Below are 17,738 nucleotides of genomic sequence, written 5' to 3'. Positions count from 1 at the left end.
TTTCAACCACTCTCACTTCTGTGGAAGAGTTTGTATAAAATAGATCAGGAAACAGAATTCATTTTGGCTGGTCAAGCCTTCTTCTTCCTAGTCACAGATAAAAGAAGCCACAAACAGAAGCTTATAGCTAAAAGTCCATGACCACCTCAAATACATACTTCATCTTGACATGATTCAGTATTTTCGAGAATTCACCCATGTGGAGAACATCAGCATGAAAACAGTCACTAGTTAAAATTTCCAACTGCACTTTTCACTGTTAACTACAAATTTTTTTTTTGGGGGGGGGTGGGGGGGTGGGGTGCTTCTCTTGTGGCTCAGCTGATAAAGAATCTGCCTGCAATGCGGGAGACCTGGGTTTGATCCCTGGGTTGGGAAGATCTCTTGGAGAAGGGAAAGGGCTACCTACTCCAGTATTCTGGCCTGGAGAATTCAGGGTTGCAGAATCAGACACAACTGAGCGACTGAACAGAACAAAATTTTTTTAATTTGTTTAAATTCCTCTCTTGGTAAGTTTTCTGTGGAAAAGGAACATTAACTGGTTAGTGGGCTTAGCTCAAAGCTCTGGAATAAGAACCCATCCAAGGCTTCTCCAATCCACTTGGAAGAAGTGAGGAAGCAAAATTTAAATCATTGAGTATTGACTTTTTATTATTAGTCACTGTTCATAATTTGTTTCAACCAAAAGACAATACACACAGCAGAATTCTAATGCATCCCATGTAAATGTTTACACCCATTTTATTCCTCACTCGCCTCGAAGACTTATCATTTAATTTTAAATTTTTTTTACATCTCAAAAATATGTCTGCAATAATTAGAACTTCATTAGCCATCCCACTTGGAAACAGCCTTTTAATATTTTTACAGTAAAGAAGATGTGATGGGGCTTAATGAAAATGTAACTTACAACATTATGAAAGAAAAGGGACTATACAGGGACACACTGGGAGTTCACAGAGGAAAGAGTTCAGACGCTCTTTCCCATGAGGCCCCCAAAGAGAAAACAAAAACAAAAATACACAAAGCGCAACAGCAGGTTCCAAAAACAAAACAACAATGAAAAAACCTCCAATGCTCCATCTGGAAGCCAGAATCAGCCTCATGGAAGTTCCTGAAGCAACTCTGCAAGCTGCTTCAGCCTTTTCTTCTGTTTCAATGTTTCAGGTCCTGGAACCCTGTAGATGGGACCCACTCTCTGCTATTGCTTGAAAAAAGTTATTCACTTCCAGTTCTACAAGCAGCCCCACCCTCCTGAGCAAGAGACAGTCAAAGTATTTTCAACTTCAGGACTTTCTAAGCTAGTCTCTTTAGTGATCGTCCCCGTTCCCAAACCCAAGAGCACAGACATGTACCACCTCTCCACCAACCACAGAGTACATGAATATCCACTTTTTGCTCTCTAGCTCCCTCTCTGTTTAGGACAGTGGGGATAAGATACATTCACTAGAAAAAAATCTACGCATTCAGACTTTCCTTCCCTTAGTTCTCATAGCCCGGTATTTTCCAATGCAGAAGATAATGAATTTGAGCCTCAAAAACAGTGTCCCCTCATTTCCAACCTCTTACAAGAACATAAACACAGAAAGCATGTTATATGATAGATGGAAACACTCAAACCATTAGTGCCGACAGTTTTCTCATATCAATGGGACAGACAAGGGGTACAAATGACTCTTTAACCTAGCAAGAGGGGAGAATCCTCTCCCAAATGTTATGCTGAGGAATGTTTCTTTAAATGAGAAAGACCTTAAAATGAACAGATGATCACTATACACAGCATGAAGCATTCCATGGCTGTCCAAATCACCTCAAGGTAGAGCACCGGAGCATTGGGGAAGTTTCGTGGGTAGAGCACCCTTCCTACCATTTTTTGCGATTACTTAGACGAATTATCCCTTAGGATTCCTGTGAGGGCAGGGAGGACATAGAGAATAAAAACTACTCTGGAAGAGGAAGAAAAAATGAGGTAAAAGTGCTTGTGAAATTATCCAAGTAAGTGCATGTAGGCTCAACGGCTTATCACCCTAGAGTTATTAGAACAGCCATGGAAATCACTCTGTCCTCACAATGGCTCTGAAGTTGTAAATCTATCCAAATTCGCTCCCCCTTGGATGGTTTTACTAGGGAAAGAAAGAACTAAAATGTGCAAGTATTGATAGAAAGTAAAAGATCTCTCCTTTAGCATTGAGGCCAAGTGAGAGGAGAACGAATTCTGATCCTAGAAACTAAGGCACGCTGAAGCTTTCCAAGATCCTATCATTTGAAACAGTCTTCCCAACCATCAGTGTCCTAGGCAAGTCATCTGGCTGCTAGTCCTTCAATATGGTGCTTAGGTTCACTCTCTGGAATCATTTCATATTCTACACAGCACCCTTTGTGTTAAGGCCAATTTTAACTCTGTCTGGACGAACCCATGGATGATCAAATAACTCTACCTCAAAACTACATTCACCCAAGGAGACTTTGTTCTGAGAGGAGCCCCTTTTCCAGCCCCATCAGATAGCGCTGTCTTACAGCATGATCTTCAGCAGATTTCTGAGATTCAGTTTGGTTCAACTAAAGAAACTTGAGCTGGTTAACTATAGATGTGAGAGAGAAAAATAAAGCCTCAACCACAAAAAGGAATGTTAGACAAATTCTATTCAAGAAATCCACCAATATTATGTTAATCCTATCACATTTCACAGCGTTAAATACCCATCCAATGAAATCTGTCTGCAAAGAAACCTTTAAAGGTTACTTTTCATCATACAGGCAGAGCGGTTGTCTGAAATGTACACTAGTCCACACTTACTTTACTGAAAACCATGCACAAGATAATATTCTCTTCTTGACTCAGTCAACCATTTACCCGATAGAGTAAGTTTCAGCAAATCTTGCTCTTATATACTAAAATAAGACCAGAAAGTTCCCCCATTGGAGCCTTTAGTGCAACTCCTGCTTGTCAAATGTTAGGAATAGTCTAGCATCTGATACAGAGCTAGATTTGACAAGTCACTGAAGATTTTCAGTAAAGGCTTGTGAAATGGAAAGGAAACAATGGATATCTGTACCCAGTTCTAGAATCAAAGCCAGAATAGTCCTTATACTGTACTCAATACAGTAACATTTGAAAATGTTTTAAGAGCAAGGTGGGCCTGACCTTTCCTTTTCTTTAGCACATCAGAAACAGTGCCTGTGCACCTCAAGGTACAGGGTACATTCAACGTGTGCCACGGCAGCCACCTTCCCTCATGCCAGCAACTCAGTGCTAAGACCAGATACCACGAGGTCCTTTCTGAAAGCACGAGGCATTCTCACTAGCTCAAAAAGCTCCAGATCACAAGTCTTTGATGTAGATACTCATGAGACTGGCCTCTCAAGAGCAAGACCAACTTCTGAGACTCAGGAAACGATATTCCTACCCTACAGTGTCCCTGAGACTTCCTCTGACAGAGGGGACAAGGAAGCTTCAAGGCTTCGTTCCAACACCATAAAGTACAATATAGGAAAGATTTCTTTAACCGTGTGGTCTTTATTTCAGTGCCAGTGTTACAGATACAACACAAATGTTCCAGTTAGAAGAAGGAATTCAAACGGAATGCCAAGGTCCAAGCCAGGCTCAGGAAATAAAAAGGGAGGTTTGGAGTAATGGAGAAGATGACTCCAATACGCTCTAGCGTGAGTCAGATACTCACTCTTCAAATGGGCAAAGGTGCTTTTGTTGAGGAGTCTGTACTTTAGAAGTGGCAAACTCCTCTTTCCACCCATTTACCATGGTTCATCAGGCAAGTTATGGGTTTAGGAGAAACTTTAAAATTTGTAGTGGAAACAGGGGCATTAATAACTATTAATATATCTTTTAGAAGTTGTCCACTTTGCACTTTAAGGGGAATCAGTTTCGAAAATCATGGAGAGAACTCATGACTACAGCTAAAAGAATGGAGAGAAAGGGGAGCTGGAAGAGCCTTGGAAGTTTCTATTACAAATAGAGCACCATAACCTTCATGCCAAATCTCAACACAAGCTCTTCTTAACTGCATCTGTCCAGTGTTTACAAATAACCTCTCAAGGTCTGACCAATCCTTGGTAACAAACATACATATACATGTGTGTGTCTGTGTATATACAGCAATGCACAAAAAAGGCTACCAGGAGCCTAATGCCTCTTTCAAACATCGGGGGAACCGGTAGAAAAAGGCATGGCTCCCTCATGTCCACTGTTACATTTCCATTCTGAATGCCAGATGTAAGAAGCGCCTGAAGATGGTAACCCTGCTAGTGAGGAGTAAGTACCCCACCTTGCCCAGTCCACAGAGAAACATGGCAGAAAGAAGGGGCAACTCTTTGCTGCAGAGACAGAGTGAGTGTTTTCTCGTCATGGATTCCAGTCCTCTCCTCCAGACCAGCTGCTTATTTCCTCAGGGGCCCAGGGAATGTTGATTCTGGCTGTAAATGTAGGAGGGATGGAGAAGTGCGGAAACTGGAGGAGAGGAGGAAGAGTGCAAAGTAGTCTCCAGAAGCAGCCGGCTTCAACAGTGGAAGAGAGGAGATTAGTCTTTAACAATGCTTCAAGGTCAGCAATAACTTTAGGAAAAATCCTCCTCAACAGTTCTCTTCAGTTCCTCATGCCCATGGTACAGTTGCGGGGGGACTTGCCAGCGATCACAACCTCCTTCCCAGAGTTCCTTTGATTGAGTGGGATAAGAATGAAAATGGTGCTGGACCCTCATTGCCAGGACTGAGGGGGAAAGTTGTTCACCTCTGCTAGATCTTGCATTGCTGAGCCCTTGTGATTATATGTGAGCTTGATCCGCATTCGCAGCTGTTGCTGAAGAGAGGAAAAGAGAAAAAAAAAAAAAATCACACACTGAAATAAAATCTCCAGAATCTGCAGCCTACAAATAAGACTTTTTCTTTTGTTCTGGCCACACTGGGTGGCATGTGGGATGTTAGTTCCCTGACTAGGGATCAAACCCGCATTCTTTGCAGTAGAAGCATGGAGTCTTAACCACTGGACCACCAGGGAAGTCCTACAGACTTCTGATCACAGAAAACACAAATTATTCTGAAGCAGAATTGTCTCTTAAAAACGACACACAGGCAAACAACAACAACCAACACCTAGTACTGCAGCTACTGGACAACGTCATGCAGTCAAGTAGAGAAAACGACCTCCAGAATGCAGTGTGGGCTTCGATCCTAGAACCACATTAACGGGACAAACCACTTGGGAGCATTTTCATAGTAACATTTGCTGAGAACTTTTCACAAGGATTCAACCCTTGTATCCAATTTTCTAGAAAAATGAGGTAAACATACTCATCTATTATACTCTACATTCAGATATACTGGATGTTTTGTCTGTAAAACTGACAGTAAATGTGAACATCAACTTGTTTTGTTCTCAAGGCATAAAAGAAAAAAAAAGTTAACCTATGATAACAGGTATATTTTAAGAGAATTCAATTATACGTGCTATTTGCTTTATAAGGCAGACTTCAAACATTAATACACTAAGAAAACTTTTACTCTTTGTATCAGATCATCACAAGAATTTGTACTTATGCTTTGGGCAGACAATCAAAATACAGAGGCGAACCAAGGTGTTTTAAGAGGAGGAAATCATACTGGTATTTATGAGACACTACTAGAGATCTCTCAGAAGTCTCTAGAAATCCTCGGAACCATTTTCAAAAACTGCTGAGACCGGGTCAACTGATCAATAAGTGGAGCCGATATACTTCTCTGAGAAGATGTAATAAAATATTGCTCACTTTCAGGTGTTTGACGTTGTTTTTCATTTGGCTGCCTCATTAAAAATGTCTCCGCTTCTGCTGTGCATACTTAATAATTACCAGAGTAAATGTGAGTATCTGGTTTAACCAATGCTCTCAACTCCAGACAACTACTAGTATAAAGACTAAAATGTGTAAGCTTTCCACCCTCACCATGCAAAAAACTAGACCTTGAAGCCTCTCAATAGAGAAATATTTAAATGTGTATTTTAATAAGATGCCACTGAACCATTTCATGTGTCCAGGCTTCACTTATTGTCTACAAAAGAACAAGGAGGTTAAGACCAGACATTTTAATAGATATCTTTTCTGCTCTGAGTGGGAAAAAAAAAAATACTTAAGAGAAACAAAGTAAATTTTATTTTAGGGAAATGCTTATGTCTTGCTCAGATACTGTCTTTGAATGTGGTACTCACCTTCTGTGGGTTCAGAACTTTAATGACCTGTGTGATGGTCCCCGTGTTAAATGCTGGGACGATGCTGCTGCTAGGAGACAGAAGCTGCAGCTGGAATGTCTGGGAGTAGGGTAGGGGGGAGACAAAGGGCACTCTTCAGAAAATACACTTAATACTATGTCAGAGATGTTAACAAGTCTAGTCAGACACCCAGGTGATGCTTCAAGTAACCAATATACCTACTACTAAATTCTATTGTTTTCCAGATAATCAGCAATTCCCAGCATGCGGACTATCGCTTCATGATATTTATAAAACGCTATTGTTTCTAGCAACGAGCTACCTTCTCCTTTCTGGTAGAAGCAACTTTAGCCAAGCACTTTTCAAAAGGTAAACAAATCTTGTTCTAGTAGCCTCACTGAATAGTAACTGATCAACTATGTAGGTGAAAAAACAAACAAAAAACCCGGGTGCCTGTGGCTAAAAAAAAACTAGAAAGAAATGAAAAGGATTCTAAAAATAGTAAACCAGCACACTAGTCACCAAAAACAAGCCTTCATGCTTTTGTGTATTTGGACGGTTGAGGTCAGGGACTTGAACTTTGTTTCCTAAAGCCTATATAATCTGGAATGTGTCAGGGGTCACTCCTACATGACGGAGGTGCAGGAGAGGCTGAAAAGAGCCAGCTTGTTCACACGGATGTGAAACACCTTAGGGTCTCCACACTGAAACACCACAAGTCCTAGCAGAAAAATTACGTGCAGAACTAGCCTGTACAGTGAAAGACCTGAAAAAGCAAACACCGTAATTTGTTGAGTGCTGGTAGATTTGTTTGTGTGTTTACAGGGAAGAGAGATAAAAGTGCTATGAGCAAGATAGGTAAATCATAGTTAGCCCAGTAAAGTATATATGTCGATATATATATATATGTGTCGCTATTTTATAGACTAGGATTTTTTTTTTAATTTCCTAAAGTTTAGACTCCTAAAATATTGGAAAGGAGAATGAGAGAGAGAGAAAGAGAGAGAAGAGGGGCAGAGGAAGAAGGGAAGGGAGGGAGAGAAAAGCGAGAAGGGCAAAGGGGAAAGAAAGGGTGGGAGGGAGGAAAGAAAGAAGGGAGGAAGGTCCATGGTATACCTACAATGGGACTTACAAGTCTACTGTCAAGAATTACATAAACTACCATTTGTTTGTTTACATTTAATTGATTAATATTAGATGCCATCGACTATAATCCACACCATTATTTTATACACCACTGAGAGAAAGGCTGCCAATGAAACTATGACAAGAGCATCATTCAAAATAGACCCCATAGTGATGAAAACTATTTGCAGGGCAGGAATGGCGACACCAATGTAGAGAACAAATTTGTGGACTCAGGGAGGCAAGAAGAGGGTGGGAAGGATTGAGAGATATACACTACCATATATAAAGCAGATAGCTGGTGGCAAGCTGCTCAACAGCACAGGGAGTTTCGCTTGGTGCTCTGTGATGACCCAGGTGGGTGGAGTGAGGGGAGGGTGAGAGGGAAGCTCAAGACAGAGGGGATATATGTATACTTATAGCCAATTCACGTTGTTATACAGCGGAAACTAACACAACATTGTAAAGCAATTATACTCCAATTAAAAAATTTTTTAAAAAATAAAATGTACCTCAATTTCAGAAGTAACAAAAAGCAAAATCAGTATTAGTAGAATCTATGAAATACAATGTTTTGAAGCTCCACATACATCATAATATGCAAATAGGCATTGTATAGTACAGCTCCAAGAATAAGGCCATGCTTTAAAGCAGAGGGGGTAAAGAACAGCATGTATATTATCTATGGTGAAACAGATCACCAGCCCAGGTGGGATGCATGAGACAAGTGCTCGGGCCTGGTGCACTGGGAAGACCCAGAGGAATCGGGTGGAAAGGGAGGTGGGAGGGGGGATCGGGATTGGGAATACATGTAAATCTATGGCTGATTCATATCAATGTACGACAAAACCCACTGAAAAAATAAATAAATAAATAAAGCAGAGGGGGTATGCGTTAAAGCGGCAGCCTAAAGTAATAAGTATAAAACCCTAATTTGTAGAAGCTAACAAACACATGAAAAGAGCTTAAAACAAGACAGTACCTGGCACATAAAACTCATTTATTCCTCAAAGAAACCCTATGAAGTAGATATCATGATGACAGGCCCCCTTTGCAAATAAACAAACTGAGGCATAATGATTAAGCTGCTTAATGTCATACAACTAGTATTGAAACCACTAACTCTACTGCTTCTAAAACATCTACATTTTTCTAACTCCTAAAAATGGAAGTAAAGACAGATGCAAAGGCAGTAGTAACCACAAATAAAAGGTCTTCAATTTCCAAAACTGTGTTGTCTGAATGTCATACCTCACAAGTGACTGCAAAGATTCATTTAGCCTAATCTATCTCAGGGGTTGGTAAAATATGGTCCATGGGCCAAGAATGAACCCACACCTGTTTTTGCAAGTGTTTCACTGGAACAGAGCCATGCGCCTTTATGTATCATCACAGTACTGGCACTTTGACAGCATATAGCCTGAAATACTTACTATCTCATTGTTTACAGATAAATCTTGCCCACTCTTCATTCTGAATTCTCCTTTTTCAAAACTTTTCATAATTCAACAATGAACATAAACACTCCTTAAACTAAGAACTGGTATAAACAAAACTTCAATTTACAGAAGTGAGCAGTCATTGCATCAATAGTTAGCTAGATGTGAATGAAGGAGGAATGTTACTCCCACTTACACTATCAAGGGACAAAAGCTTTAAATCTTGATCCAGTGACTAGAAGAGAATACCAAATACATGAAGTCTCTCATCTTGATTGAACTTTAATTCCATGTTAGAACTTCTGTTTCTTAGTTCTTCACCACTGTATTACTGAACCCCAATCTATCCTCAATACCCTGAGCATTAATGAACCACCTTGTAGAAGTCTACTCTCTTAACTACTTTTAGACTGTACTTCCTTTATCCTATAATACTAATTGTAAGAATATTTATGACTAAGCAAAAGTATTCATTAAAAATGACATGCTCCAATGGACCATAACAGTTACATTACTGTTAGTTTGAGTTGAATCTGCAAATTTAATCTCTAGGCACTAAAATATATCCCTTACCAAAAGCATAAAAAAATAATCAACAATTTTTAATTCAAGGATAAAGGCCAAGAAGACAATTATAGTACCTTTGGTACTGCAGCCTGGAAAACAAAGTCCGTCATGTCCAGCTCTGTGCTGTTGGAGGCCTGTATCGTGATCACGGTGACACTGGGGTTGGTGTTGGACCGTTCAAAGGTGAACTCAATCTTCAAGCCATTCTTACTGTACGCTGTGATGGAGGGGATGCCTGGGAGAGCACAGGAACGTCAGTCGAGTTGCAGTCAGCCTAAGGCTTGCCAAATCACTACCTCCTTTCTTCAATAACTACTTCTCATAGGTCTAATGATGATAACACCAGTAACGGTACCTGTAGCAATGTCATTGAAGAGAGGCTGTGATGAAAGCCCATCCAACAAGAAGGGGGGCTGGGATATCTGTGGGACTGAGGCAGGGGCAGGAGCAGCAGCTGGAGCACCTAAATGACACATCCCACAGTTAAGTCAATCTTAGCTGACAAATCCCACCAAGAGAACACAAGAAAATTACCACGATCTCAAATTAAGGGGAGGAGGCTTTAAACAATTTGCAATAAGCATGAACCATAAAAATAAAGAATTAAAAATTTCAAATACTTTAAAATGAGTAACTTCTGTTCACTAAAAAATATCATCAAAAAATGGACCAAAGGCAGAAGAAAGTGTATGCTACAAAATAACAAATGGACGAGTATCCAAAACTATAAATACCTTCTACAAGTCAATAAAGATAACCCAATTTAAAAGTGGTAAGAGAAATGTACAAGAAAAAAGAGAGAAATGTACAAGCAATTGGGAATATTACAAAAAGAGATGCTCAAATTTATGAGTAATGAGGAAAGGGAATTTACAACCATGATGAGGTGCTACTTCACATCTCCCCAGCGTGGTGAATATTTCAGTGTCTGATAACACCAGATACTGGTAAGACTATGGAGCAATGGGGAATTCTAATCTCTGCCATAGGGTTGTAAACTGGAGAACAATTTGGCAGTAGCAGAGTTGAATACAGGCTTTCCTGGTGGATCAGCAGTAAAGAATTCTCCTGCAATGCAGGCGAAGTGGGTTGGATCCCTGAGTCAGGAAGATGCTCTGGAGAAGGAAATGGCAATTCACTCTAGTCTTCTTGCCTGAGAAATACTATGGACAGAGGAGCCACAGTCCATGGGGTCGCCAAAGAGTCAGACACAACTTGGCAACTAAACAACAACAGAGTTGAATACAAGTATACCCTTAAACTAAAGGTATCAAGTGCAAAACTAACAAAATTTCAGGCTGGATAAGACTTTGCTGTGAGGGGCTGTCTTGTGCACTGTAGGATTCAGCACTACTGGCATCCTCTCAGTTCTGACAACCAAAAGTATCTTCAGACACTGCCAATCCCTGGTGGGCAAAATCTCCCCCAGTTGAGATCCACTGCCTTTCTTAGGAATGCTTTGATTCGTGCATATTGACACAGGCAGACATATACAGAAAGTGTGCAGGGCAAGGTAATTTCTAACAATGAAATTCTAGAAACAATCAAAATGTTCACCATCAAAATAATGGGTAAGTAAATTGTGGTAGACTGACAAAATAAGATACTATTCATTGTCTGTTGTTGTTTTTTAGTCATTAAGTCATGTCCAACTCTTTGCAACCCCATGAACTGTAGCCCACCAGGCTCCTCTGTCCACAGGATTTCCCAGGCAAGAATACTGGAGTGGGTTGCCATTTCCTTCTCCAATGCATGAAAGTGAAAAGTGACAGTGAAGTCGCTCAGTCATGTCCAACTCTTAGCGACCTCGTGGACTGCAGCCTACCAGGCTTCTCCGTCCATGGGATTTTCCAGGCACGAGTACTGGAGTGGGGTGCCATTGCCTTCTCCGTTTCAACTGTTAGGGTATTCTTAAAAATATGTAATATTTATGACTATACAGTGAAATTCATAGACATTGAGGAAAAGGTTAGTAACATTTACCAAGTGCCTACTATGTGTCATGCATGCACTAAGTCACTATTCCTCACAAATACCCTATGATGATAAAAATCATTCTTATTTTAAACAGATTCAGAAAGAGTAAGCCTAACTTAACTGAGCCCAAGAATGTAAACCCAAAATAAATTTGGGCAAATATATGTAATAACAATATTTACTGAGGCATCAGTTATGATAAGAAAAATCTGGAAACAAGCAAAATGCCCAATAGTAAGGAATTAAATAAATAATGGTTAAACTTATCAAAATATTAAACAATTCAAAATTATAATTGTGAAGATTATACACTAACATGAAAATGCTAATATGTTAATAAGTAAAGCACATAATCTATACACTGTGCTTTGGTTTTTTGTTTGTTTGGCCTCGCTACACAGCCTGTGAGATCCCAGCCCCCTGACCAGGGCTTGAACCCGGGCACATGGCAGTGAAACACCAGAGTCCTAACCACTGGGCTGCCAGGAAGGTCCCCACACACTGTGTTTTAAACATGGGGTTGCTCTTGCTTTTCCATATATCCAGGACAGCTTTGGTATCCCGGGATTTGAAACTGCCTGTGAATGGCCCTAAGCACATGACAAGCAATATTTTGAAATTTTGTTAAGACATAAATATAAACCATAGGTTCTGGGAGGCAGTTATGTTAGGAAAAAACCATTACGCCTGTGATAGCCAGTTTAGATAAGCATCCAACATCCTTAAGCTATAGCCGTTTTCCACTCAAGGTCATGTATACTGTAACTCTCCATCCATTTCACTTTTAGAGAAGTCACTTAAGACAGAAATTATATGCTACAGTGATATCCTTGGATTCTCCTGATCTCCTATGTTTACAGTATCTCTGAATACACTAATTATAAATGTCTACTACATGTAAATAAAGATAAGATATCCCCAAATGAAAAGTTATGTTTGAATATTATAATCCTGGATAATTTTATCCTTCCATTGCTTTAACACAAAGGGGGAGAAGGAAGGAGGAAAACAGAATCTTTCCACTCTCCACAAATGGCCACGGCTCTTGGAAACTAACCAAGAGTACAAAGAAACCTAAGAAAAAGTAATGTATTTCTTGGGATATGCTTCTTTTCTAGCCTGAGACTGTCCTTTCTGTCTTAAAACACTGTGGGTAATTTACTCTCCAAAAATTAAAAATTAGACTTTGACGAATCTCTATGAATTACCTGTATAGTATTAGTATGGCAACATAGCCCAGATGTTGTGAAGATTCTTGCTTTTTTTCCCGCTTACCCTCTCCCATCTTCAACTGTCTCATGTGCTAGACAGAAAGTCTACATTCAATGTAGCTTTTCCCTAAGGCTCTTATCCCTGGAAAAGTGAGAAATTAACTCTAGTCTGGCCTCACCTGTAAGGTTGATGTCTCCCAGCAAATCAAGAAGCTCTCCACCAGCAGAAGCTGGTTTGCTTGTAGGTGCAGTTGGAATAACAGGTGTTATGTCATTTCCTCCCAACAAATCCAATAAATCATTGGCCTAAACAAAGAAATAATATCTTATTCATTGTCACTGTCTGATCTGTTATCCAACACAAAGCCCTTTCAATACTTAAAAACAGGGAACAGAATTATCAATCAACCCAGGAAGACTGAAGGGAATCACCTAAGAGACAGGGTCTAAGCAACCAAAAGATCATGAAGATAAGCAAGGGAAAAGCTACCTGGCTGGTGGGCTGTGGCCCAGAGGGCGGTGGCTTTGTCTCTAGAGGAGTTGGGTCTGTCTCTCCGTTTGTCTGTACAATCTCAGTAGGGCCATTTGTGGTCACTTTCTCCATGACAGGCATTCTCTCAAGCAGGGCAGACCTGGAAGAATCTGAAGTGGTTAAATTCTAGGCAGTTAACCTAGATTCCCTACCCAAAACAATCACTGTTAACTATACTCCAGCCAAATGTGGAGAGACATCTCCCCTCCTCACATCCCAACACATATACTAAAATAGAAGCTGGATTACAAGAATACATGACCTACATTCCTGATTGGATTAAGGGCATGCAGGAAACCCTGAATGGACAAACTGTCCATCCAAATCCCGAGAGCCTGAGAATTCTCAGTGACAAAGAAAATGTAATGAAAGAAAGGTAAACAAGTACATATTAGCAGTTTCCAATCAAGAAGATACTGCACAACAGAAAGGGGAAAAAAGATATACACAATGGTAATAGTAATGCTATCTCAATGAGATTCTCCTGAGATAAAACAACTCTTACTTCTTCACCAAATAAAATGGAAATGAAGAAAACTTTCCTTACCAAGAGGAAGGGGAAAAGGGCACTAAAAGAACACAGTTCGCTTATTTCTTTAGAGGCTAGGCAGAACAGAAGACGAACAAAACACAATTAGCCAAGCAGTGAGAACTCAACGGGGTTGTGAAGTCCCGCCAATAAAGCATGAGTGATGAAACTCCTTTACAGGTTACCATGACAAAGTGTTCGGGATGCTAAGAGGCACATGCACTGTTTTGTTTCTTCTACTTACCTCATATGGTCATATTTCTTAAAAAGTGCATTATATTCTACTGCCCTCTGCTGGAGTTCCACATCAATGCTGCTTCCATAGATGGAAACCACTTTCTTAATTCGGCTTTGGGATAAAATGACAAACAAATTCAAACATCCAAAAGAAAATACATAAACAAGCAGAAAGAATAGTGTTTAAAACAGAGGTTTCTGGTTAAAATTTTGAAGTGTTCATCTTTTCTTAATGTACATAATTTTTCAAAAACAAAAGACCTTTCCTTTACAGTCATCTAACAGATAGCTCAAGACCATCAGAATTTATTCGAGTTCTAATGCTAGATTTTGTCTGTTGAATATCTCATACCCTAAAATTTGATAAACAAAAGTACCAATTATTAATTTGCTACAAAACAATAAATTTATAGTGTTCATTCCCTTCTTTAATAACTTTACAGTAAGAAGCTTTTATCAACAAAAGGGTCATAGCATCAGACTTTTATAAGCAAAGTGTCATTGCCTAACACCAAATTCTTATACTTCACAATTTAAACGGTAAAAATTATCATTATTCACGAGGCTTTACATTAAAAACAAAAGCAGAAGGTCTGAGAGAACCAAGTTTGTATTAAACATGCTTGGCTGGGAAACTGACCCAAGAATTGGGTTTCATTCAAAACAGTGCTTTAAAAAAAAAAGCAAAATTTAAAGATTTAAACACCAAAATGATTTTCTTCCAATTCAGATATCTCAAGATTATAATAAACCAGAACCCTTACATGGGAAAATAACGTCAGTACTTTAAAAAAGAAAACAGGCATCAGACACCTGATTTTAAAAACATTAGTTTTTATCTTCAAATTAAGCAGTGGTGGGATGAAGGGATGACAGGGAGCAAAGTATAGATATAATAAGGATTAACCATAAAGTGATGACTGTTATTGAGGAATAACAGTATTGAGGAACAATTGCCTATACGGCAGTTGATTTTACTATTCTACTTTTGCCTTTGCTTGAAATTTCCCAAAATAAAAGTTTTTAAAATGACAAAACATGTTCACCCTACTTTTTCTCCATACTCACTTTACAGTACAGGTGAATCGAGTAGAAAGCTTCATAATGGCAGTGAGGGCATAACCTCGTGTCACAGAGGTGGACATATTAGATATTAGGACACTTTCTAAAATATCCAACACTTCATCCTCTGTTACCTGGGGAGAAAAAAATGGAAACATGACACTCTCACTTTTTAGCCAGAAGGCAAGAGAAACAATGTAAGTCAATATGATGGGGTGGGGAGAGGGTCCTAAAGGTGATTTTCAAATCTCACAATGGCCCAGTAGGTTCCAACTGAAAAATGAACAAGTTTTCCAATGAATCTATAATTCTGCCATGGCTTCTTTAAAAGGTTTTCAAGGAATTGACTTCAACTCATTAAACACTACTCTTAAAACCAAAAACACTGTCTTCCCTTTTCTTAACAAAGAGTGACAAAGGGTACCTGAATAGGCTCTTCCTCTTCACATTGGCCAGATACAAGAAGATCTCCATATTCACCTATACACCATGCAGCGACTTGCACCAAAGGTTGCTGTCAGAAGAAAGTCACAGTTGTCAAAGATTTTTATCCTTTAAAGGATTAATACAAATCATAGGTCATCCAACCATAAAGGTCACAACTGAAGCACCTCTAAGAGTGATAGTAATAAGAACATATCAGAAAAAATAAAGGCAATTTCCCCCCTTAAAGTAAAAGTACTTACCTGAGAATAATCACCAAGAATTGCTTTGTACAAGCGCTGGACAGTATAGGCATGCATCTCCACGCTATTGGTTATTAACTGGATCAAGTTGGGAACGGCATCATCACGAACATAACTTCCTGCCTAAAAGGAAATGCAGACAGTTACCCCAAGAAACACACGGTAATAAGAAAAGTCAGCTAATGTTGTTGTTGCTCAGAGGAGACCACTACAAAACGCCCTCCCAGATAAAGTTGTTTCCAATTCTCATGTTGAGAAGCAGCTCAAATTTCAAAGTCATATTTAAATGAATATTCTAAGTTCTAAGGTTTCATAAAGAGATAAAATCTTCCCTTTGTCCAAAGTAAAATTAAAATATAAAGGTTTAGAATTTCAAGAATGGCCCTTTCTACTCAAAACAGATAGTCTACTAATGCAAAACTGTAAGAAATACATTTACTGGGAACTTAATTACAACAACAACTTCCTTCCCACAACTCCTCAACACAGGTGTTAAAAGGATACAAGCTGGCTATGGTAGTCACACTACTCTGGGGGAAGGAGAAAGGGCTGTATATTAACAGTTCAAAAAGGCTTAATAAAGTAAGATAAAACTGAAATAAACAGTAACTTTCTAAAAATCAGAATTTCTTTAAAACATAACAGTCCTTCAAAAACTAGAGTTTATAAATACAGAACCAATACGTAGCCCGAGGAACGGGAAGTATTTTTTATTTCATTATCCACACCTCAAAACAAAAACAAAAACAAAAATGATCTCTTTATTGTCCTGTTGACAAATGGAATCTGAGATTTACCACCATGGAGACAAAGTAAAGCTATTTAACCTATGAGGAAACTAAATTTTGGCCTCACAAGAGCATTATGGTAACCAAGCTGCACAGGATATACAAACTGTGGAAGCTGTGCCCACCTTGGTCAACCTCCCATTATTGGATAGAAGAGTGGATCTGATTTACAGGACCAAGACCTGGCCTACACACGTGTACTTTGAAGATGAAACAAAAAAAAAAAAAGAAAAAAAATCCCAGATGGGTAGGATACCCACTCCTGTTAAGAAACACAAAGATGGAGGGAGAAGTTTGGGGAAACTGGCAGAAAGGAAAGGTAAGACACTAAAAAGCAGGTAATTAGTGGTGTGACTTAGATATTTATATTCGTCCCTAATGGGAAAAAGCACAATGTTTTTATGAGAAAGCATCAACACGATCTAATTGACATTTACAGACCATGTCATAAACAACAGCATATATATTCTTCTCAAGCTCACATGGAGCATTCATCAAGACAGATCACATTCTGGGCCATTAAGAATATCTTAAATTTAAAAGAACAGAAATCATACAAAATTAAACTAGAAATAAGCAATACAAAGATAGCTGAAAAGTCCCCAAATATTTGGAGATTAAACAACACACTACTAAATGATACAAGAGTCAAATAAAACATCAGGAACAGAAAACTACAGACCAGTATCTCATGAACACAGGTGCAAATATCCTTAAAATTTCAACAAATCAAATCTAAGAATGTATTCAAGAAAACTATACACCACAACCAATCCCATAAATCTGGGACTTATTCCAGATATGGAAGGCTGATTCAACATTCAAAATTCAATTAATGCAAGCCAACTAAACTTCAATTAAATAAATAATTTTTAAAAATCAATTAATGTAACCTAGTACATCAACAGGCTAACTAAGAAAAGGCATATAATTATATAATAAGAGAATATAAACTGACTGGAAAAATGAGAAGTTGGAGCATTTTCTTAAAGAAAGGTTTTGACTTCCCTGGTGGCCCACTTGTTAAGACTTTGCAAATCCACTGCAGAGAGCATGGGTTCGATCCCTGGTCTGGGAACTAAGATCCAGCATGCTACACAGTTCAGCCAAAACAAAACTAAACAAAGCTTCCCAATGATTTCCCATCATATTCAGAATAAAATCCTAACTCCTGTGAGGCCTATAGAACCTAGCCCCTGCCTCAAACCACTCTCTGCCACTCTCAGTCTACTGGCTGCACCAGCCTTCTTGATGCTCTCCAAACACGTTAAGCTTGTTACCTACCCTCGTGCTTTGCAACACCAACTGTTCCCTCTGGTTTGTACACTCTTCTCCCGAATCTTTGCACAGCTCACCACTTTACCAAGTTCTCTACTCAAATGTTACCTC

At 39.1% G+C, this 17,738-nt stretch overlaps 1 protein-coding gene across 1 annotated transcript in view; it reads right to left on the bottom strand.

Moving 5' to 3' along the window:
• Positions 1 to 624: 624 nt before the first annotated feature.
• AP1G1 (adaptor related protein complex 1 subunit gamma 1) overlaps positions 625 to 17,738 on the bottom strand; it is an 84,855-nt gene continuing 67,741 nt past the window's right edge. Inside the window, exons 14-23 of the mRNA XM_061138884.1 lie at positions 15,562 to 15,684; positions 15,300 to 15,389; positions 14,882 to 15,009; positions 13,821 to 13,925; positions 13,006 to 13,147; positions 12,695 to 12,821; positions 9,683 to 9,790; positions 9,402 to 9,562; positions 6,197 to 6,295; positions 625 to 4,813 (exon numbers count right to left, since the gene is read on the bottom strand). Of these exons, the coding sequence (XP_060994867.1) occupies positions 4,712 to 4,813; positions 6,197 to 6,295; positions 9,402 to 9,562; positions 9,683 to 9,790; positions 12,695 to 12,821; positions 13,006 to 13,147; positions 13,821 to 13,925; positions 14,882 to 15,009; positions 15,300 to 15,389; positions 15,562 to 15,684 (1,185 nt within the window). The 3' untranslated portion in view covers positions 625 to 4,711. The remainder of the gene's footprint in view (positions 4,814 to 6,196; positions 6,296 to 9,401; positions 9,563 to 9,682; positions 9,791 to 12,694; positions 12,822 to 13,005; positions 13,148 to 13,820; positions 13,926 to 14,881; positions 15,010 to 15,299; positions 15,390 to 15,561; positions 15,685 to 17,738) is intronic.

Source organism: Dama dama, chromosome 4 (assembly GCF_033118175.1).
Source record: "Dama dama isolate Ldn47 chromosome 4, ASM3311817v1, whole genome shotgun sequence".
NCBI lineage: Eukaryota > Metazoa > Chordata > Mammalia > Artiodactyla > Cervidae > Dama > Dama dama.
This window is presented reverse-complemented; position numbering and strand designations above follow the sequence as displayed.